Consider the following 23,637-nt stretch of genomic DNA (forward strand, 5'->3'; position numbering starts at 1 on the left):
TTCACAGTGTCATCTCCCTGTGGATCGGAATACTAAGCATTTTATTGAAGAACTGAACTGTTTTTGTTTGCAGTACTTGCAAAATGAAGTACCTGAAAGCACTTTTGCATGTATTATTTATTCATCATGATAGAAAAATAGCTTTAACCTAATAAATTACGCTTAAGAGAATTTAGAGCAAAAGTTTTGTTTATGATAAAGCAACAGATTCAGTCCTTTATCAGTAGCTTAAAGCACCAAGTTTTCTTTATACAAATTAGACAGATGGTGCTTACAGTAGAATTTACTAAAGGTCTGTCACAACAAATGCAGCCAAGCTGCATATTTAATCACTGCAGAACCTTGTCTACCTGCAGCTGCCAACTGCTAATCCAATTTCCCTGATAAATGTGGCAAGAGACACGATCAGCAATAAAGAGCATCTAACTCCATTTTCCTGCAGGGCGTCTTTTGATGAACATTTAGGACGGAAGCGGGAGTGCACTGTGTGGCCCTGCCTGGTGGCAGCTGCATGCATTCTGAAGACACAGTTCTCAGGTTACTCACTTAATTCTGCCACTATCATTATGTTGCTATTGATCTCAGTAGCTCTTGTCTACACAGCATTACTCTAGATGAAGCTGAATCAGGCAGTTATCATGCATCAAACTTGCTCAAAAGCCTGGAGATTTCCCCTTAATTACTTGTGATTTTATTTGCAAATACCGTTAAAGTGTAATCAAGCAGTCACTTTCCAGGGTCGTTAAGAACTTGCTAGTTTAGGAATATATCACTGGCACTCCATTAAAATTTCTCTACTAAGGTGGTGTCAAGCAAACCAGACAGGACAACGGCAAAATTATTTTAATAAACTGAACCCTCACATGCAACAAATACAGTTTGCTATAGGGAGGGTAGCGCTATCAAATGACCTAATTGTTGTGATTTTTAGGATTCATAACTTGAAATATGAGAGGTGAATCCAAGATAGATGAACTGCATCTGAACTGTACCTATTTAATAAATGCAAAATTATTAAAATTAAATACATAAAGCAACGACAAATGAGGAAGCTAGAATTAAGTAATTGTTGAAATAGCTTTAAGTTCTGTTTAAAACAAATATTAAGCTTAATTCAAGCTATTATTTTGAACTGTGCATCTTCTGGTAATGTCAGAGATGCACTGCAGACAAATTATTTACTAAATCTTCCCAGCATAGCTGTTATTTTCTTATGAAAGGAAGTGGATAAATACGATGACGTAGTATTTAAGTTTCCATCACACTGCAAATTAAAAATTACTGTTAGGGTTTCTTCGAAATTACCCTGTGTAGCTGCAGCGAGCGCTCCAGTGTGCATTGTTAACTATTTATTCAGTGATGGGAGAAGGGGATCTCTTTAATGCAATAGTGCTCTAATATATTATCATTCCTGATGATGCAGCTTCCATCTAGCAAGTCTTTTCCTTCCCTAAAATATACTGTTGTTTTGACACAAACAGCTTGCTACACTTAAGGATTTTACTAATAAAACATAATGTTGTGTTAGATATTATGACTGTTGCCACAGCTGAACTGACTTGTCAAATCAATCCTAATATGGCTCCCACAGGCACATAAAAACCTTATTTAGCTATCAGTTATCCTAATCACTTTGTTCAGTTTAAGGGTGCAATACTTCAAGACCAGTTCCTATTTATACATATATGCCCAGCCATTTAATAAAGTCCTGATTTATATAATAAATTCTTGTTTGAAAAAATACTTTAAAGCAGCCGTGTTTTATCAAGTGTGTTACAACATGTCTCCTCATACCCCCAAATAAATATGTTAATATACACAAACAGGATACTTGCACGGCAAAGGGGAATATTACACATGAAACAGATAAGCTATCACTGGAGACAGATTTGTCCCTTTGATTATAAATGGGGATCAAATGGGGTCACCAGATCTGCAAAGTACTGCAAAATCCCAAGACCTTCATAAAAATTTTTGTACAAAGTTTATTTAGGATAGTCATTTGTAGTGTTTGTTTTTCTACTGTCTACATTCCTAAATATATATATGTATACAGGTATAAATATAAGAATACATGCCAAGAGAGACAGAAGACAGAACAAGCTTGTTGTTAAATGCTTGCCCTACTATTAGTTTTTCCCATCAATAATTTGTTTCCCCATAATTGAAATAAACCTACCTTTGCTTCTTCTTGTTCAAAAGTACTGTTGAATATCCGCGTCACACCTTCAAATGAAACTGCGAGGGGGAACATGAAATTCTCAAACTTTTCCTCATCTTCGCCTACAAGAAAAGAAACCAAAACAGCAAAAGCATCACATAATATTGACGCTTGTTTGGCAGGGTCAGTCTCTTCAGCTTTTATAGAAAGGTCTCACTGACATCATCGGAACTTTCATATAACCTACAGGAACAAAAATCTGAGGTTTGACATATTTTTACTGAGCTATAAACAAAGACAAATTGTTGATCACGAACAGCTCGTATCTGAGACTGGCACGTCTCTGCTTTTCACATCTTTCTCCTTTTCATATTTCTGTTTTCTCTGTTAAGCTAACAGCATTTCTTCAGTACCCTAGAAGAATATTCACGTAAGAAAGTCAAGAGTCAACAGTCAAAAATGTTAAATTTAAAACAGCAATGATAAATTACAGCCTTTCACGTGTGTACTTCGTAGTATGATGTTTAAATCACTAACGTTTATGATCATATGCTATTTTTTTTTGCTACCTCCTGCCTATTTAGTATACAGAATGAAGCTGCCATGGAAAAACATCTGGAGTGTGTTGGAGTTATTTGTATAACACTATCGCCTCATTTGTTTCAGGTGTGAATTTAGAGTAAAAGAAACAAGATATTGTGGTAGGGTAGGGAAAAAAAGATTGTCTCAGTTAGATAACCAGGAAGTCTGGGCTGTTTTTGTCAGGATGCTGAACAAGTAACTCTAAACAACAACTTCTTAGAAATGGCAATTTGCTTGAGGATTGGTACTCACGCTACTTATCTGCGGGCCCTTAATGAGGGCAGCTTGCCTCTCGCATGCAGATTCCCCTCGAGAGTAATTCAGAGTAGGAACTTAATTTATGTTCTTTAAAGAGCTCTTTGCTATAGGGCTTCCCTCCCTCTTCCTCAGCAAAGTCTGGCAAACTAAGTTGCAACTGAGGCTAGGAATTAGGAGGAGTCTTTTGTGTGCCAAAATGGTTGTGCAGAGTTAGGCTGAGCTTTACGGTTTAGCTTCTACACTTCACATACCCACCTGTAAAATGGGCCTAATTCCAGCCTCTTGTCTCTAGGGATACTGTGCAGGCCCCATCACTCACCCCAGTGCAACAGTAAAAGGCCAAGAAAAAGGCCAGGAAGAACAGTGACAATAGAAAGCAAAGCGTGGACTAACACTTAAATCCAGATTGACAATGCACACACACAAAAAATCAAAATACCCAGTAGCTCCTCATTAAGCTAGGATGACATCTTCTGAACAGAAAGAGGCAAATATCCTCTGAGATGAATAATTGTGATCCTGCAATTAGAACTGCCTCCTAACAATGTAAATATTTACAATGGAGAGGGAAAGAAAGCTGCAGAGGCAATCCTAATGATGGCATTTCCTCAGTTCTGAATCCTTCCCGTTGTGACCTGAACTGCTACCTGTACCACAGGCCTTTTGTGCCCAGTTTTCCACATTTTTTTAAAAGCAAAGGAAATACTTTCAGTAAGTTACTGCCACCGCACTGGTCAGCCCCAGGTACAGAGACTTCAAATCACAATCCATGCTCAAGAACTTCTCATAGGAGCGAAGTAAGGGGCCAAATCTGGGACGTGCACCCTGTTCCAACACAGTACGAGTTTCTCTGCTCCCAATCTCGTTGCTCAGCCAGCATTGGCTTCCTCTTACCCTCCTAGAAGCTAAACTATTTCTATAAGCATTGCGTATCCTGATGCTTTTCTCCTTTTAATTGCTTATCAGATTTTCCCCAGAGCATTAAAAAAAAAAATCAAAAAGATCAATCCTTTAGGAAAAGCCCCAGTCTGGTATTGTCCCATGCCAGTGTAGAGTCTCACGGAAGTCACTTGAATTCTGCTTTATGCAAGATCAGGGCTCAACAGCTATTTATAGAGTTCTCAGGAGAAATGTGAATTATCACGACATTGCAAAAGTAAGAGTTCACTTCATCTAGAGTGCTGTGTATCTTTAGAAGGGGAACTCCATGAAGATACTATATACACAGCCAAATTCAAGACGAAGCCTTCCCAAAGGCAGAATCTCAAGCATATTTTTAAAGTAGTTGAGAAGACCAAAGAACTACTAGAATGTCCAATGCTGACCAGGACCAACACTTGAATGACCAACCAACTCATTCTGGAAACAGGGTAAAGGGAAATCTTATGTACTATTTCTGTTTAAAACTTCAGCATAGGCAATGAAGAAAGAGTATACTATTAGGATCCTATACATTATTGCCCTATTAATAAAATAATTTGTAAGTTTTAGAAAGGAAACACGAATTACTGCCTTTACACTTCTTTTGCATTCCTGTATGAGCCACATTCATATCCCAGGAATAGTACAGGATTAATAAGGAAAGGAAGAAACTATCCTAAACAAATCTACCATGGTAAATTGTTCATTTCCTAATGCGAACTATGTGTACATATCCTTACGATGTCATTTGAAAGAAACGAGAAGCCTCCCGTGTAAGTTCTGGCAGATCTGGGTGTGGGTTACAGCAGCAGTGATTGAAACCTGCCTCACTTGGCAAGGTTGGGCACAGAACACGAGCACAGACACCTGGTAGTGCAGGACCCTGACAAATCATGCCAAATACCTCCTGAGCCTATTTTATACAGCTTAGATCTATTCCTTTTGGTGGTGCAAAAGAAAAAGTGATAAAGATTTATTAATCCTAGTAAAAAACTTTGATTTAAACTTAACTTTTACAGATGTTCTTGTATTCGTTTTGGTTACTATAACTTCAGACTAAAGAATATTCAGTTTACTTTAGAAAACTTGGACAAAATGTTGCAATTCTAAATGCCAAAAAATATTTAAAACACAACCAGGGGCACATAAGGAATTAAAAGTCTAATTATATTCATATAACATTCAAGTAATTCAACAGACACCAAAGTGCATTTTGAAGCAAATACCAATTAATACATTGGTGATGTTTTCTTACTACAATTAACTATCGCCAGTCACTCCAGCATTACATTGCTTAAAATATTAATATTCTGAATTCACTGTACTTAAGTAATCTCCAAAAATATTTCTACATCAATTACTTAAAACCACAACCACCAATAAAATACATTTAAATTTTGGGTTCCATGCAAATCGTTTATTGTTCATATAAAAGGATTATATATAAGTTCTTCTTTAAATTTGAAAAAAACAAAGATGACAATTGGTACAATGCACTTTAGTCTAACAATATCCGTTTGCATAGTTTGAATTCACCAGGTAAGAATGTTGGCATTTAATGCTTGCACAAACACGTAGAAAGGACGGCTTTTGTACGCCTTACTTTTAAAATTTGCACCCTAAAACACGACTTGTACCTGTTTGTGTCTCTAGGTGGGCTTTTCTACCAGTTCAAACCCAAGTTTATTCCAGTAGGGACACAAAGGACAATAACGCAAAGACTGATGTCTGTTTTTCCTCAATACTCCTAATCACTTAAGATCTTGCAGAGCTTTTAAACAGAGGAATCACAATGACCTCGATCAGCTTGCAGACCGTAGTAAGTCATGTGCCTGAATTTTGCCTGACATATATTTACACAACCTCTGCTTAGAGATATAATTTATAGCACCTGTGAGCTTGTTTTTACCAAATCTTCAGCCCCCTCCCCCCCCCCCATAGGAAAAGTTACTGAAACTGCAATGTATAACCCATTTTATATTAGAAAATGTACCTATTGCTTATGTGATACAACACTGAGGCAGTGCTGAACGCAGTTTAACTGCAAGGGAGGCAGTTTCAGCTCACAGTTGCCATTTTTTAAGAAAATGCTGATGAATGTGGTTCAGTCTTGCCTCAAAATTGACTGTTTCCAGCTCCGCTCAGCAGTAGCCAATACAGGCACCCATCGTCAGCAAGGGGAGAAACAACCACTGTTGGCTATGACGGTGTCAGTCTCTTCTGCACACACGTTGCCTGGGTAAGTCCTTGTGTGAGGGCTGGAAATCGGGACTCAAAAGTATTGCTAAGGGCAGTGACTGCATTCAAAGTGACTGAACCCTTCATCACATCTCACTATTAAAGCATGCACTGGGTTTTACACGTGTCTAAATTCTCCCATTTCCAAGGGACAACTCAAAAGGTAAGCCCAAGTGCAGGCTTAAGTATTGCTGGTTGAATTGCAGAGTTCTTGTCAATGTTTGTTGAAACTCAGAGTCTCTGTGTATTAGGAACTTCTATGAAGAAGGGAAATAAAAAACCTTCTACTGTAAGCTGGAAGGTTCTGGCATAATCAGTATCTCACCTAGAAATGCAAAATGCTTACTCAGGTAAGTTCTCATAGTTAATACAAAAAGAGCTTCTGTGCAAAAAGTTGACTCATCCTGCTTATTTCTCCAACAGAAGACAACAAACAAATACAGGGTTATTGCTTAATGCCATAATCTCAGAAGTTGATAGGCAGTGATTCAAATACCAACTATAACATACTTACTGTACAATTAAGCTGCTGTTTGATTGACTGATTAACGTTCAAAACTCATAGTATTATACAGGACAGTGAGGTGTCTCAGGGACACGGGAGGACGACCTTACCTAAATCTACCATGAGCAGCCGCGTGAGCGCCGTGTAGAACACCGTCCGGCACCGCAGGTAACTGAGCCCGCACTCACCACTGACGCCCAGGAAAGGGAAGTGCTTACTCTGCTCAAACAGAAGCGTATGAAAAGTTAGTGTGTTCTACGAAACGTACTACACACAATGTTTGTTACCATAATAAGAAAACTTACTGTGTGATTCTGAAGCATGAATTTCACAGCCTCTATTTTCACAAGTCTTTTCAGGAGACCATAAGTAGCTGGCGTTAAGGAAAAATCAGCCTTGCAGCATCACAATTACATTATCAGGTTGTACAAGCTTTCAAGAATTTTTAGTGAGAAAAAAATTCTAACTGAAGCAACAACACATGTACGTAAAAAAATCTGAATTTCATCTAGAAATGTATGTCATAGAGATGTTCTTTAGAACGTTAAAGACCAGAATCTATTATTAATTAAAGAAATTACTTTGCATGGCATATATTCTAGTCACAAAAGAGATGAATGAACTAAGTGACTTTTATAATTAAATGGGGATTTTCTGATAATAAATGGCACTTTTTTTTTTTCCCAGATAGACCAATGTCATCTGCATGTTTAAAAAAAAAAAAGTAGTTTTGCAACTGCCTGTGTTGAAGAAAACCGGCACTTGGCAATGGGGCTGGCAGCAGCTCTAAGCAGCTCTGAAGTAACAGCCTCAAAATCAGAGGTATCTTACAGACTCACCAAAAATCACATTTAATTTGCTTCAGTTACAACAGAAAAAAATACACCTCGTACATACTAAGCGATGTTAAACACTTAAGCAAAATATTTTCAGATATATAAGAACTGAACGGAAATTTCTAAGAACATAAAGAGTCTCAGAGCCAGAGCGAAGGCCGTAAGAAGGTGGTATAGCTGGGAATTTTGGATGTATCTACAGATGTTTCCACTGAAATCCCTGTTTCTTCAACCCTATAAAATACAAAGCCAATCTAATTGACTAGGCTAAGCATGTCGATCCACTGCATTGGGCTGAGGTGGGCTAAGCTCGAGTCCATTTGCACCTCCTTGTCCCCAAAGGCTCCCAGGGAGACACACGCTAAATGACACAGCAACATATTTCCCGGACCGTATTTATTCTACAGGTGGCATATTCTGGCATGACTTAATAGGCAGATACACCTGATGAAATGTAGTATTTTTCTTAAGGTTTCTTTCAAAAAAACATGAGAGATCATATTAAGTCAAAGCCTGAGTTTGCAAAAACTACGTTCCAGAAGACTTTAACGGTTGGATGGTTAAGACTGGTTTCACAACATGAATCCTTTCCTAACTATGAACATCGTTAATAACACAAGCACACACCAATTCCCTGTATTGTATGACTCGAACACTTGGGCTGGACAAAGGAGATAATCCTGTGTATTCCAAAAAGAGCCACGATGACATCTTGGTGAGCTTTATTAGAGAAGGAATCGCTGTCCCGAGGGATGTTTGCAAAACAGGTGCCAGAGAACGGCCTGGACTTTCTGACTCCTGCTTCTCCTTCGCTTGAGATAAAAGTGCTGCATGACTTTCCACAAGTCAGTTAAATTTCACTGTCTCAGTTCCACATCCATAAAATGGGGATATAAAAGGCTCTGTAGTATCCAAACATAACACACTTTTTAAGGAATGCCATAGAAAAACTTAAACCCCAGAAACACTTATCGGCGTTGAAGGTATCAAATGAATGAAGTGACTTACGGGCTTGTACATTCTACAATGAATATGACAAAACCAGGACTCGTTAGTTTACCAAACACTGTTGTTCTCTGGCATTGAAATTCTTTAAGAAATAATTAGTATGACCGCATAATTTCAGACTGTACAGCAGTGCCTACAGTCCTGGACAAACACAGAAGATCTTACAAACCACTGCCCATATAACACTTATTATTGTTATCATTTTTTTTTAGTCCTTGCTGCTTGCTTCACTCTGCCATTCCTGCACATAATTGATTGAAGAGCTTGATTACTTTTATGGGAACAAACAATTTCCCTTTTCATTTTAAATGGATTAAATTTTTTTAAACAGTTAAAATTATAAGAATAGATTTTATAGCTGCTATTAGAAAACCTCCTAATCCAGTTTTAAGATTATGTTCCTTTGTCAATCTATAACAATTGATATAGCATTAGCTGGTTTTATATTGCAAAGCTACATAGTTTTGGTTTTTTCTCTGGTACAAGGGAGAGCCTTTCATAACATAAAGCTAACAAAGACATGGATAAAGGATTTTTGAGAGACTATAAATATCTTACCCAAAGTTATTGTACAAAATAACAATGAAACTGTAGTGATTTTGCTACCAAAATATACAGTGGAAAAGTTAATTATTAGAAAGAACTAAATGTGCATGAGGGAGCACTATGGCTTCAAAGATATAAAGGAATGACTAACATATTCCATTATGTAAATGAATTCAAAGATATTTCACGACTGATCAGCTAGGAGGGACATAATGATTTATAATTCAAATAACTGAGCTTTGAAATCAAATTGGGCTAATATATTTCGAAATATGCAAACCTGGAATAATTGTGAAAGTAATGTAAACCATGACACCAGCTCCACTCATTTGTTGCCTTTGTTGTTGCCTGTCTCATGTTTTTTCTTTGCCCCGCCCCCCCATTTTACAGTATAGTTGCTGGAATTAAGGTATGCTTTTAATTCTAGATTATCCTTTAGAAAAAAAGATAATTATCCATATAAAAAAAGAAAAATACGAATTTCTATGATGTACAGCAGCTGATTGACATAAAGCACTGAAATTAAATAAATTATTATTTTAACCTTTCAGGCTAGCCACAATTTAATCTATATCAAATACTGAAAATTGATCCACTGGATCCAGCATCTTAACAATACACTATTTCTTTCAAAGCAATATATACTTAATGCCTTTAAAAAAACCCCTAATATAATGTGAAAAGGCCAAAGTTTGCAATGCCAGGAAGTAGTTATAAACTACTTCATATGTTTGAAATAAAAAGTACTTCAGTATTATTATTAAAAAAAACCTATTGGTAGAGTTTTTATAGGAAAAAAATACATATCTTTAAAAGCCAAAATGACCAGTGAAATTGGGTTGTACATCATTTTCTGGGAAAAAGGAAAAACAGCCTCGACAGGTGTAATTTATCATTTTTCTGATTTAATACCAAAGAAATATATTAAAATAATAAAAAGAATCCTGAAATCCTCAAAATTTGTAGTGATAAATAGCCCTCCCAGTCTTTATTGCATTATGCCTACTAACAGAAATATTGCATGGTGGATTTTGCCAGACAAGGACGATTATTTTCCAATAAAAAGTTGCATATTAAATTCCAGCACAAAAGTGGGTGTCTAATACTTTTGAAATCTTTTATGGTTTGCCAGGGAACACAATTTTAAACTTAACTAATACAACATCGCGGTGAAGCGAACCAGCGTTAAAGCTTTGTACAACCCCACCCGTCTAAGCTGCTGTTCTCGGAATTTTTGTTTGAAGTATTTCCATCCAAAAGTCATTGAATGCATTTTCGCTATTTATGTTTTCGTTAATCTCTCTATTTACTAGTTTTTAACCATTTCACATGGATGTTTCAGGTGTATATTTATGCAGGCAGTGCTGCCTTACATCCTGATTATAGAGAGGGCTCCGCAACTGCTCCTGCAACAGTTCACAAGTTTCTGCAAAGGAAAAAACCCACAATTTCGTCACAATTCTACTCTTCTAAAGACCTTAGGTTGTTGAATATGTACTTTTTAATCCTTTCTAGGTCCTGATATTATTTTACCTATTTCATGAGCAGAAACTCATTTACTGCAAATATAATTTCGAATCTCAAACTATGCAGACATTCCAGCCTTGGAAAAGTATTATTGGCACCAGTGGTTTATACTGACCCTTGTTTTTGAGAGCTACCACGTGAACAGATGCCTTTGAAAGCCTCCACAAGACATGAAATGCTGGATGCTTGTTGGCTTCAGCAGTAATATGAGGATGATTATTTCAGCAAGCATATGTACATAAGTAAATAAGCAAGGACTTATAAGTTTGGTGCACTATGTTAAATTTCTTGGTTATTTTGGAAGTGTTTTGAAACCTAGTGAAGCAATAAGTATGTAGTATAAAAGAGGAGAGAGCTCATTAGTCTCTCCATAAATCTTATCAGTGAAATAAACGTCTCCCTTCTGTTTTTGTCAAATTCCTTAGTAATGTTTCGTTTGCAAGTCCTTTCCAGTCCCGTTTCTGTGATGACATGAGACCATAAACACACGCATATTTAAAATATCAAGTTAGCTGCTTAATGGTATTTCAAGTAAACATATAGAAGTACACATTGTATGATTTTCATTAAACAAAATTCACTTACGGAATGTGGAAACCCACACTCATCTTTCAACCCAAGGAAATATATTCAAGTTCTTCTTATACGATTAGAGTTCTATGGAGAAATAAAATGATACCAATTGTCATATTCCAGGTGCTTTCCCCTCTGCTTGTCTAACAATCTTCTCTAGAAAATTACTGAAACGTTGTTTTTATTTTAAAATAGAGAAGGATTTCTATATTGCATGTTTTCATGAGCTCTGGTGGTTTATTATCTGTCATATACCTTTAAAGATTGTGTCACATCAAAAACAGGTACTATAAATATATATTTTTTTTTCAAATCTTCTGGCTCAATTGACTGAAAATTCGAAGAGCAAACATCCTTCTCCAGCTTATAAGTGAATTCAGGATAAGATGCAAAATGTTTGCAACGGATAGCAAGTTAGCAACCATGATTTAGGTAAGAATTTCACAAAACTCCTTGAGCCCAGACAAAAATTCACATGCAAAAATCCCACATGATACAGTGAGGAGCTTAGAATTGGGCAACAATGAAATACGTCGAGAGGCTTGTGTTTCAAATCTAACGTGTGCTTCATGTCTTAACTAACCCATTCTCAAAGTAAAACCAGTCCTGTTCTCAACTGCTACCAGAATCAATCCTCAATATCATTGATTCATCAGTGGTATTGACTTCAAGAATATTAGGAAGGGGACAGACAACCACAAGCAAGTCGTTATGAGTTCTCTTTTGTCGATAAAAAGTAGGTGGAAATAAGCACACCTTTTAAAATCTGTGCACAGAAAACAATAAACCAAGAAGAATAAATATTAATAACCTAATTGGTTTAAAAATGTGGCATAGGAAACAATAAAAATCACATATTAATTTTTACCTTAATATTTTCAAATAATATGTTATGGCATATACAATAAAAAGGATATCCAACAGAAAGGTCATTTAGAAACTGAAGAGTTCTTGAAATCACGGGCTCACATCTTCCCCAGTATTTAAGATTTGTAACACTAGAATAAAAACAAAGAAACCAAACCAAAGAGTGAGATTTTGTAAGACATTTTCCTCTTTTTGACAAGTGCAGTGCAAAAGCTCAGAGTAGCAGTGCATTGTACTATAAATGTATTTCTGTTATGTCTTAGGATTTTCCATTTGTGAGACAGAAAATGCTACAAAAACATGCCATTCTTTTTCCTGAACAAGGGATTAAAATATTTTTCTAATACTGTAACAAATATATTCATTTTTTAAAAATCCATCATCTGTCATATTGAAATAAATTATGTGAAGCTTACCCCTACTTGTATCTATCTTTTCAACACAATATCTGGTCACTTAACTTCTGTAGTATTTATCTGCCCAATTCTTCACAAGATAAAAACCAAACTGCTACAAATTCCCTACGAAAATTTCCATAGGAGAAACGGGGCACAGAAAAACTAAGGGCCAATTCACAGAGGTACTGATAAACCCAATTCCCAATGAAACTCTACCAAACAGTTCTTGTACTAATCCCTATTTTTCCTCTTCCCTACACCAAACACTTCAGTGAAGGCAAGATACATGGGAGATACTGCATTTCCCTAATTGCAGCCCCTCTCAGTGCATTTAGGAAGCACACTCTGATTAATGAACCAATGCATAAATTATGATATAGGATAACCCTAGACCTATTATCAATCCTTGGGGAACACTACATAAAACAACTTTCCATTTTTGAAAGCAAACTCTTACAGTACACCTTTCAGTGGAATAGGGCAGCTAACACCAGAGACAGAATAGAACAGAACCATTTTGGTTGGAAGAGACCTTCAAGATCATCAAGTCCAACCATTAACCTAACTCTGGCACTAAACCATGTCCCTAAGAACCTCATCTAAACGCCTTTTAAACTCCTCCAGGGATGGTGACTCCACCACTGCCCTGGGCAGCCTGTTCCAATGCCTGACAACCCTTTCCATGAGGAATTTTTCCTTTGATGATGACTTGCTCTACTACCTTTTCCATACATTCCGCCTGAGACATGTAGCACAGAGCTGGGACCTTCTACAGCTTCTTCTGTTTTGGGATGCAGTCAGTGACCTGGGATGGAATTTGGGGTGTTCTACTAGATTTATTAGGAGGTGAAGAGGTGGCAGTAGCCTTCAGATGAAAAGGGTAAATTGAAGCCAGTAAAGGAATGTATTTTTTTTTTTTCAAACTAGGAGTGGTTACAACAGTAAGTTGAGAGTCACTGATCTTGTACCAGTCTTTTCCTAGTTTGTTTATGACAAGGTCCTGTAGGTCAGCACCAACAATTTTACTGAGTCCAAATGTCTGCTGCTTATTGTTCCTGTTGGAAACCCCAGCCAGAGAGTCCAAGAAGAAATTACACACACACTCCCCCAAATAGCCCAAATGCATTTATCACTTAATTATACACTGACTCCTAGTAACTTTTTCAAGTACTCCTTTGAGAATCCAGGCTGGCCTGGTCAGCCTAGCACAAGTTGTGCCCTCTCAAATTCCCTTTTTTGAAGGCATGTACTATGCCCTGCTCTTCTGGGACATCCACCATCACCCTTACTTGTTTAAAAAAGCAAAAGAAAGTTCAATGTCCCTCCTTCCTCCAGACAGAGAGATTCACAGCAGAGTTTCTGGTATTGGATTCATCTAGAGAAACAAAAATCAGGCCATCACAGCCTGTTAAAAACAGCCAAATAAAACACAAGCTAATTAAACACAGCTTAATAAAAAGGCAGCACGGCTCCCTGGCTCAGAAGCCCTGCACCTATTCCTGATAGTGACATCAAATGGCTGGGGTGAATCTCAAACTGCCCTGTGATCCAGAATAAGTCACTTCAGATGCGTATGCCTCGGTTTCCTTGTCTGCAGAATATGCTTTAAGCATGGAAAGACCACGATGTAGGAGGTAAAATCAGTACTATTTATACCGTGAGCGAATAGGATTTCAATTTTGTGAACCTAGATCTTGAAGAATAGATGTTAAATGCCTTCAAATCAGCATTGATTATCGCTTTTACATCTTCACAGACTAAGGAATGTACTATACCACATAAACTATATCTCTTTTTCAGGAAGTTATAAACTCAAGAATACAGTTTAAAGCATCTAACTGTTTTGTATTATTTGCTCAGGAAAAGGCAAATAACAATGCAATTGCCAAAGCAGTATTCCTCAGTTTAGCTTTACAAACAAACATTGATTTACTTTATAAAATCTCTATGAAGAGCTACAGAGGTTCAGATTGCCTTAAAGAAATAGCCCACGCTAGCAAGTCCATAATTCACAGTTTATCCCTACTATGGGGAGTTCTGGAGATGTTTATAGTTGCACTAAATCCTTAACAAGTGTATACCACACAAAGCAATAAAAATGAATTTGGACTACCCAGATTTGACATCAATATCAAAATCTTAAAAAGGTTATTTTGCAAAAGAGCAAAATCTTTGTCCTTCGGTAGCCATTTAAAGAAAATAAGAAGTCACAGTGACACCCTGAAGAGAAAATTAAAATTGCATAACGAAGGCTCTCCTTCCAACATTCAGGTACTTTTGTATACACTTATTCTTTCAGTTCACTGTTGTATTTGGATACTGAAAGATGAAGTAATAAAACAAAAGCCAGAAAATACTCATGAGTGAACAGAGGCTGAAAAACTTCAATTATAATCATAGCAATTCCCATTTCTGTTTCTGTGTTATCAATATCAGGCAAGATGAAAGACAAATAAAATGTAATATTCTAAGAAACATCTACAAAACATTATAAGTATCTGAGAAAATTTGTGAAGATCCACCTCATAACACAAAAGCAGTTTTCCACTACGTAGGAAGAGAAGCCAAGGAATGAAAGAGAAGAAAAATCTACGGCTCTCAGAGAAATCATGGCAAGATAACACTGAAATCCAAGTGCTAGTGTCCTTGCTTCTTCATCTCTCAAGTGACTTATTATTGGTTTAAAATATGAACTAAATGAAACAGAGTCAAAGGAACTAACCATAAAGTTTCAGATGAGACAAAGAAAATAAGACCTTCATCAAAAGCTACGCCAATGCCAAATTCACCAAAACATGGTAGATAAGCACTGAACACATTTGAAAGGCAAGTACAAAAAAGTGGAAGTAAAAAAAAAAAAAGGCAGAATATTTCCAATTTTGGTAACAATATCAGTATCAAAATACAGAACTACACACACAAACAAAAAACCAGAAAAGCAACAGTAACACTCATCCACGCTGAAAAGCTTCGAGAATTTAAACATTTTAAATGAAACAGAATTAAGAATCCAGGACACTTTCAAACATTTGCTTTTAGCTTGCCTTTAGTAAGAAGATAAGAATAAACCCCTAGCTTCTAAAAAGCTTTCCCACCTCCAAACCTTCCAGTTTGCTGTGAGACTTCATCTGTCACCACAACTGTTTCCTAATGCAGCTCCATCAGACACCAAACAGCTCTTCCCTTAGTATGGTGACTTAGAGTATTATTCTAAGAGGCTGTGTATTTTTAACATAAGATCTAGAAAGGGAAGATAAATAAAGATGATATACTCCAATTTACAGTTCTCTGGGAACAGGGTTACCATATCAGCCACAGAGGAACAGAAATTCTTCATGTGTTCCAATTCATGATGATACTTGACCAGGGAAAGTATCAAGTCAAAGATATCCACTTCCAGCCTCTTAAATCCCTTTCATGACTTTTTTTTCTCCCAGGACTTGTCCTTAATTTCCTGTCCTCAGCTTAGGGTATGTGGTAAAACCACAAAGAAACACTCGTAAAAGATAAGTTGCCACCAGCCAGATGAGATAACAAGCACTGTAAACCACCAAGTGTGGGTGTGGTGGTTTCTCTGGTTGGTTGGTTGTTTTTTATCCATGTTTTGTTTTTAAATAATTAAAGCAGAGAGTAAAAAAACTTTTAAACTTATGTAAGGATAACATGAATTGGAAAGCCTGAACTGTGTACATGTAGGAATAGTCTTGGATCAAGGCTGTAACAATAATGTTTATATTATAAAAATCATAAAGATTTAAAAAAATATACATTTTAAACAAATCTTTCCACGTTGCTTAAGATGCCTGCTATCCAATTCCCATTAAAGTGCAAGAAAAATGGGCATCCAAATCCCCGAAAAAGACGTTGAAAATCTCTTCCTTATGTGGTGTTTAAGTTTCAGTCATACCAGATAGCAATTTGTTGGCAAGAAAGCTCTGTACAGTCATGTTTTGATTGTTTCTTGCAGATTATCATCATTTACAATGAAAGCTCTCTGTGGCTCAATGACAGTGATTGGATATATACTTTTCATTAGATCTGAACAAAGGTGAATAGCTAAAAAATGCACATTGTCGTGAATAAAAGTGCCAAGTGTTAGTTTGCTATGATTCATGGAGTCGTATCAGTATGAGCGTTCAGAAAAATATTTGGGGATCCAGAGTTTTTATACTTATGTATTACTTAAATGTTGTCACACAGAAGCTATCTCTATTTATATTTATGTATATATGCATCCACCATAATGAAACAATTTCAACAGTCAAAAAAAAAGGCAAAAAGCATCTAACAGCAACGTTTGAATATGCATATTTGATTGATATTTCAGCTATTTTATCATGATCAAAAATAATAAATATTTGGGTAAATATGTTGTAAATCTACCTCACGATAAATCACTTCCACGTGAATTTGATGATAATTGAAAAGAACCAGAAGAGGTTCACAAAGACTAAGTGAAGAAAAGGAAAGGTGCCTGCAGCCAGATTAAATACAAGACACTTTCAGCCAAATGCCCAGGATAGGCTCAAGGAGCAGATGGAACAAGAATTACTCCAGTCTGCAGGTAGCTATTACTCCATTACTCCAGGCAGCTACTGCTCAAAGGGTGAGCAGTGGAAGGAGAGGACTGCTACTGGTTGTAACCACACTGCCTCACGAGTCCTGGCCTGGATCCACTTCCCAGCAGGCCAAGAAGTGTAAAATCATCAGATCAGGCTTTTTGGGGAAGAAGTAGGAGCAACAAGGATGGAGAACTTCATAAAGACAGAGGAATAGCCAGTACCTCAGGGCAACAGGCTAAAAAGAAAGTCTAAAGAGACAGGCAGGGACCTTAAATCATTGTCCTTCTCCAGAACCTCATAATCCACTGCAATCCTACTAGCTCCTGCAAAATCTCATTGCCCCTTTTGCCTGTCTTCACCCTCACTTAACTCCTCCCAGCTCGTCCTTCCTTGAACCCGCTCTACTGTTGCTACAATGCTGAACATGGTTGAGAAGACTTAAGATGCCTTGCACATTAGAAAAATCTAGTTTGAGATGAAGATTTTCCCTGCCCGGCATACACCGGTCAAAGCAAGATAGTGGATGCTAAAGGAAACATCCTATAAAATTTCTGTTAAGTCTGTGATGAAAATCCAGCTATTAATGGATATTCTAAGTACATATAACTCCATGTCTGCAGAAACGGTTTCACAGGAATTCAGTAAAAGGCACATTCATTAACTTCCAATGGAAAGGTGATAAAGCTCTAGGATCTGATGTGACAGTAGTACTTTAAATGCAGTCAGAAGGTCTAAAGGACACCTATTACAGTGGCAAATCTCAAAATGTTTCTGTGCTTTGAAGAATAGCTATTTCATACAGCCTTTAATCCATAAATGGAACAGTGGCTACCGCGGCTACTAGCAGTTCAAATTGTTTTCTGTTAATGAAAGAACACACAGAGTTTGATCACCAATCCTCCACAGCAAAGCTGCTACTAATGAATTCAAAACTAGATTAAAGCTACATACAAGAAAGTGAACTACTGAAAACAGAGATAACCAGGAAAAGACAGCTCAACAAAAAACGTGTTTAAAATCTCAAGAAAGCAAAGAAAAAATGCCATTTATCCATCAAGCATTACCGAGTTCACATCAGACTTCAAGAAATTACAAACTCTGTGTGTCAACCAGTAAGCTATCACAAAAAGAGCTTCAGTTTCTAATAGCAGAACAAAAAAATAATTAATATGTCCTGGTAGACTAAAAGTTGTTTGACTACCATAAATTCAATGGCTCTGTTTACTTCTCACACCAAGTATAAAACCCTTCCTGCATCCAATCGTCATCAGATTATTTAGTGGCAAAATGGAAAGGAATAACCTGACATTGTCTTTTGATGCTCCCACAGTGCTAGTGGCAGATGACGATAAGGTACTTTCTCCAACACACTCTGATTGGAAAGACCGGCTGCCATCAGCCAGACAACACTATTGTTTGAAGAGTGGTCGCAGTCATGTCCTGCCCACTGCTGTTAACAACGTGGTAAGAATATTCTTGGGAACAGAGTACCAGAAATGCTGCCACACTGGGTTGCCCCATCAGACCCCAGTTTTTGCATTATATATCAGTACGTTACGGTTTCACACCCAGATTTTGCAATTGGGGTGCCATCACTGGGGAGAAGCTCACTTATTTCAACTGACACGTGAACGTGTTTAGACAGTGGTTTCACAGCTAACTCAACACTGCTGACTGAATTGTCCATTTCGAGCTGTAACATTCTTCTGGAAAATGAAACTGATCTTTAATCAATGAACAATTCATGTTTTTAGGAAAATACAGTAAGACACGAGGAAAGAGGAAAAAATCTGAAAAGCGGCATTGACTTTTGATTTTTACATACCTAGAGGGTTTTTTTTAAATCTTCCATGTAACACTAAAACCTTAACTACGTTTTTTTTTCTTAATTTACAGTTCTTGTGCAAATACAGTCCTATTCAATCTAAACACATGTAGGACTTATCGTACAACTTGTTAAATGATATACTGTTATTTCCTCAACTGTGAAAGGCAACAGAGATTTCACCTCAATGGCAGCAACAGGTAGAAAAGCTAACTTACACATCTGGTCTCCAAACAAGTCCTCTTTCCCTCCTTTTTCTTCAGTTGCTCAAGTTTCACAGCAGTTTAAAACAACAAAATGAAGCCTAGCCACCTAGTACCATGGCATGGACTGCTTCCAGAGACCGGACAGTAAGTATCCATCAATATTTTTCCACTCATCACCCTCCATTTACCCATCTTCAAGGTGTACTCCAGGTAAATATCAAGGTTTGATGGGCACTATTGTTATCCTAAGGCAAGATATAACACTCGGTTTCTGGTTTCGAGGAAGCAAAGCATTTATATCCTGTTTGCTGTAGAAAAGTTAAGTCATATTAGCAGATGGCCTTGGCTTAATTGCTACTATTTCTCAAGGCTGGTAGTCATGGTCGCAAAAGACAAGCCATGTTTAATACTGTTTCATACTGTCCGAACAGGTCACAGCTAACCTGGCAACATCGGCAGAGATGTTTCTCTAGAAGATCAAAGTCCACTGAAATAATTTAGAGGTCTTATAAGTCAGATTTAGAAGACATGAAGTAAATGACAAGATGCAGCATCTTCCTCACTGTAGAATAAAGAGGTAAGGTACTTGTTTCTCTTTCTTCAGGCTCACACAAAACTCATCGTCTCCTGGGGACTCCCAGATTTTTTTAGTGGATATTCACCATTTTTCTGAGGGACCATTTTGTTTTGTTTCAAGAGCTAAACTGATTTTAGATGAAACTCTTTTTGAGGCAGGAGAAACTATCAAATCTCATGAAAGACATAAGTAATAAAAGGCAAAATCCTGGTAGCCTTCCTGGCGCCCAAGGAAAACAGCTACAGCAGAGGCAGGAGATAAAGGCAGCTTCTCCAGGGTGATTTTCTAGGATCATTCTTAATAGATATTATTGTAATCCTCATCTGCCAGAATAACACAGCATCTTATTCTGCAAAACATCAGAGATGAGAAGACAGCTGATAATAATGCCCCTTGTTTCCTTCAGTATGAGGCCTTAAAAATCCTCCTCTGGGAACGTGTATTTTTAAAGAGAGCAAATTTTGCCCAATTTTTCCAGATCTTGCCCAAATGCAATCCAAGAGAGCTTCCCCAAACCAAGGAAAGATTAGTTTAACTTGGTTAGCTCCCCACTGTAAAGCACCATCTAGTTTTACAGGCAATTCCACTGACCCCTGAGGGTGCCTGGAATAAGAAGAAGGGAAGGGAGGGGCTGCTTACACTGGGCTGTCACTGAACAAGTCTACGAAATCTCGGCTCTATTCTCCCATAAGCCATTTCCAGAGGTGATGCAAGCACTATGGAGGACATATCTAGCTGCAAGTGTTTATTTAGGGGTCTACAGTGCCTTTGGAAAAGGGTTATCCTTTACTTCAAATATTTAAAATCTATGGAAGACATTTTTTCTAGAAAAAAAACCCCACAATATAACTTGGATTTGATGTAAATATTAAAGACAAAACCAAAATACATACAGACTGGAACCCAAGCGCAAACTCACATTTTTGTCATAAATGTTTCCAGAACCTGGTAGTCGTCTGCTATTCCTAAGACTTCTGACATTCGGGCATATACCTGGAAACAAACATTTCAACAGTAACATATTATAGGCATTTACCAGTACCAACATTTTCATTTGGTTTAAAACCCTTCCTATTTTGATTTTGAATGAGAAAAGTCCAGGCACAAATGCCTGTCCATCCTACCTAGCAGAAGCATTTATAAGAGATGGCTTATATGCTCTCTGATAGTGTTCTCTGAATTTGGGACCAATGAGCCTTTACTTGCCCTTGAATACATTTCTTCCCACAAAGGAGATGTAAATTTTCAACATTAAACTCACTTTGTTGTTCACAAAACAGTACAGTCTCTACTCCAAAAAACCCATTTTATTATACAAAATTGTAAAGGGATGGAGAAAACATTCTTCAGTTGGTCCCTGGTCTCAGTGGGACGTGATTCAACACCCTCCTTTGGCTTGCATTTGCAAGTTTTTGCACTGCCAGTCATAAAATCTGGTAAATTAGGTACTCTTCAGACATTCAGTTCTGTGTTCTCAAAGGGAGAACAAAGGCTTTGGTGGCCATGTAACTGCAGTTGTATACTTTCCCCCTTTATTTCAGATCCAAGACATGTATCACCAGCCAAGTTTTCCCCTCTCAGATCAAACTACTGCTATGATGCAGTAACAAAAGCACAGGACACAGCAAGTATAGTTTTCCTCACTGTCTAGTCTTCAGACAGTTTTCTGGCAGTTTTAGCAGACTAATACTTAGTTTGGACAATAACACTTAGTTGGGTTAAATCATAGAATCATTTTGGTTGGAAGAGACCCTCAGGATCATCGAGTCCAACCACAACCTGACTCTGTCACTAAACCATGTCCCTAAGAACCTCGTCTAAACGCCTTTTAAACCCCTCCAGGTATGGTGACTCCACCACTGCCCTGGGCAGCCTGTTCCAATGCCTGACAACACTTTCAGGGAAGAATTTTTTCCCAATATCCAATCTAAACCTCCCTTGGCTCAACCAGCTTGAGAATAGAAGGGAGACAAGCACTGCGAAATTCCTCTGCCAGCACTTTACCATCAGCTCAAGTCATTCTGCTATTTGCTTACGACTGGGCTAAACACAGATCTACCGGGCGGTAGATTTCATTTCATTCATTTTCACCTTTAGTGCCACTAAAGGAAATACTATGGGTGATATGTAATTCTTCCCTATGACGTGATGCAGGCGATCCCACTGAGGTGTGCAGAGCGCAGGCAGCGATGAGAGCCGGCTGCCATCTAGCTGTCGCATTATTGCCCTGACATTACATATTCCACAGAAACACCCATGAACTTCAGCTCACTCAGTACTTCCGTCACTGAACCTAAACTCTTTTGGACCTATTTCCTTTCTGCTAGTGATGTGATCCCATAATTTTGCTTAAAAACCAAACCAGCAGCATTCTGCTTCTGAGGGTGTCAAAAAAATAACACCACAAATAATGAATAATGCAGTTAAAACTGTATTTTGATATTCCAAAGATTTTAGTTTTAAATCCGAGCACAATAAAGGAATGAGTAAATACACTTGCAGCTCTAAGCAGAAGTTGCACCAAGATCAAGGATAAATTAACTCGTAAGCTAACTCATGCTGTTATAATTGTATGACTGTGATTCGTTGTGACAAAATCAGTTGTGAAAGAACAGTCAAAACATACAATCTTTCAAACTTTGCAAAATAATACGTTCACACTGTAAATATGAAGTTACCATTTACAGTCACTAAACATAGCTAGAAAAATATATTCAAATATAAAATTAATATCTTTTGATTTTAAAACAACTAATCTCTCTAAATATTGCACTGCTGAAATGCTATAGCAGCTGCAATTTTAGCAAAATTTAAGAATCCCCGTGCTTGAGAAAAGGAAAGGACAGAAGGAGACAGCGAGGAATGTGTTCAGAGCACACACACAGTGGCGTTCGGAGCTCTCCCCCTGCCCTGGGATCAGTGGGATCAGGGGGTGGCAGCCGCTTTGTGCTCTGCTGTCACACCAGGCTCTCCCCACTTCAGAGTTTAACAAATAAAACACTAAACCAGCAGTCAGTGTTGACAAAGGGCAGTGCTTTAATCCACAATTATCCTTGTAACTCTTACTACTCCTTTTATCATCCATTAGCTTTGATTCCCATTATCCCATCAAGGACTGTGTCAACGCTTTTGTCCCTGGGGATTTCCCACAACTACAAGGATCTGACAGCCAAGCCTGAGTGCTAAGCAGGATCATTACCTCTTAAATCCACTTATCTGATCCACTGAATAGTAAATTGAAAAGCTCATTAACAGCAACAATCTGATTTATTTTCACATGTGACAGGGTCATTGCAAGTCAGCGTGAATACAGTGCTTGTAATAAAAACTACTACCCGTTCCCTAATGTGACAAATTGTAGGCTAAAATAAACGTGATATTCTAAACACCTTCTTCAGAATCATTTTCAAAGCCAACACACACTCTTTGCATGTAAAAATAGAAAAGCAAACAACCCCCAACCACAACAATGAAACGCCCTTAAGACTTTTAAGCACTATAAAAAATTAATGATAAAGCATTTTGGACGTATAATAATAAAACACACTTCAACAACAAAGACCGTGCTACATATCCAAAAGGCAGAGAAATATCCTGTTGAAGGGGTGCTGGAAGGACGTGGCAGCTCGGTTCCCACCACGGAACCAGCCAAGGCTGGGGCTGTGGGACCCCAGGGCCACCCACCCACCAGGTCCCCCCAGCCCAGGCCCCCCCATCCTTCTGCCAGCAGGAAAAAAAACAGGGCTTCTGTTTCCAGTTCCCTCCAGACACTTCAAGTAAGGAGCAGAATTAACTCTCAATAGGAAACAACCAGCTTTAAACTTCTCGAGAAGCTTTACACAATCATTCCAAAATCCTTACAACTGCAGGATTTATAATTCCAATACTGCATCAAAACATAGTGCTACGCAGTCATGCTGTGAGATCCTCAAAATGTAAATTTCTTAACAGTACAATATCCCATCATCACCATCTCATTCTTACAACTGTTATGAACGTAGGCAAAAAACCATGACAACATGAGGTTCAATGAGCTTCACAGGTCCA

The 23,637-nt window shown here is 37.7% G+C and overlaps 1 protein-coding gene across 3 annotated transcripts in view; it reads right to left on the reverse strand.

Moving 5' to 3' along the window:
• The window catches only part of RANBP17 (RAN binding protein 17), a 149,503-nt gene that overhangs the window by 50,932 nt on the left and 74,934 nt on the right, over positions 1–23,637 (reverse strand). For 2 of the 3 annotated variants that reach the window (XR_011741396.1, XM_065849006.2), the window contains exons 15-19: positions 20,510–20,583; positions 12,073–12,153; positions 6,971–7,034; positions 6,776–6,884; positions 2,180–2,283 (exon numbers count right to left, since the gene is read on the reverse strand). Coding sequence is in view for 2 of the 3 variants with exons in the window: in XM_065849006.2 (XP_065705078.1) it covers positions 2,180–2,283; positions 6,776–6,884; positions 6,971–7,034; positions 12,073–12,153; positions 20,510–20,583 (432 nt within the window). In the remaining variant the exon portion in view is untranslated. The remainder of the gene's footprint in view (positions 1–2,179; positions 2,284–6,775; positions 6,885–6,970; positions 7,035–12,072; positions 12,154–20,509; positions 20,584–23,637) is intronic. The other variant, XM_071814818.1, reaches the window with a different exon arrangement.

The sequence above is a fragment of the Patagioenas fasciata genome, chromosome 14 (assembly GCF_037038585.1).
Source record: "Patagioenas fasciata isolate bPatFas1 chromosome 14, bPatFas1.hap1, whole genome shotgun sequence".
NCBI lineage: Eukaryota > Metazoa > Chordata > Aves > Columbiformes > Columbidae > Patagioenas > Patagioenas fasciata.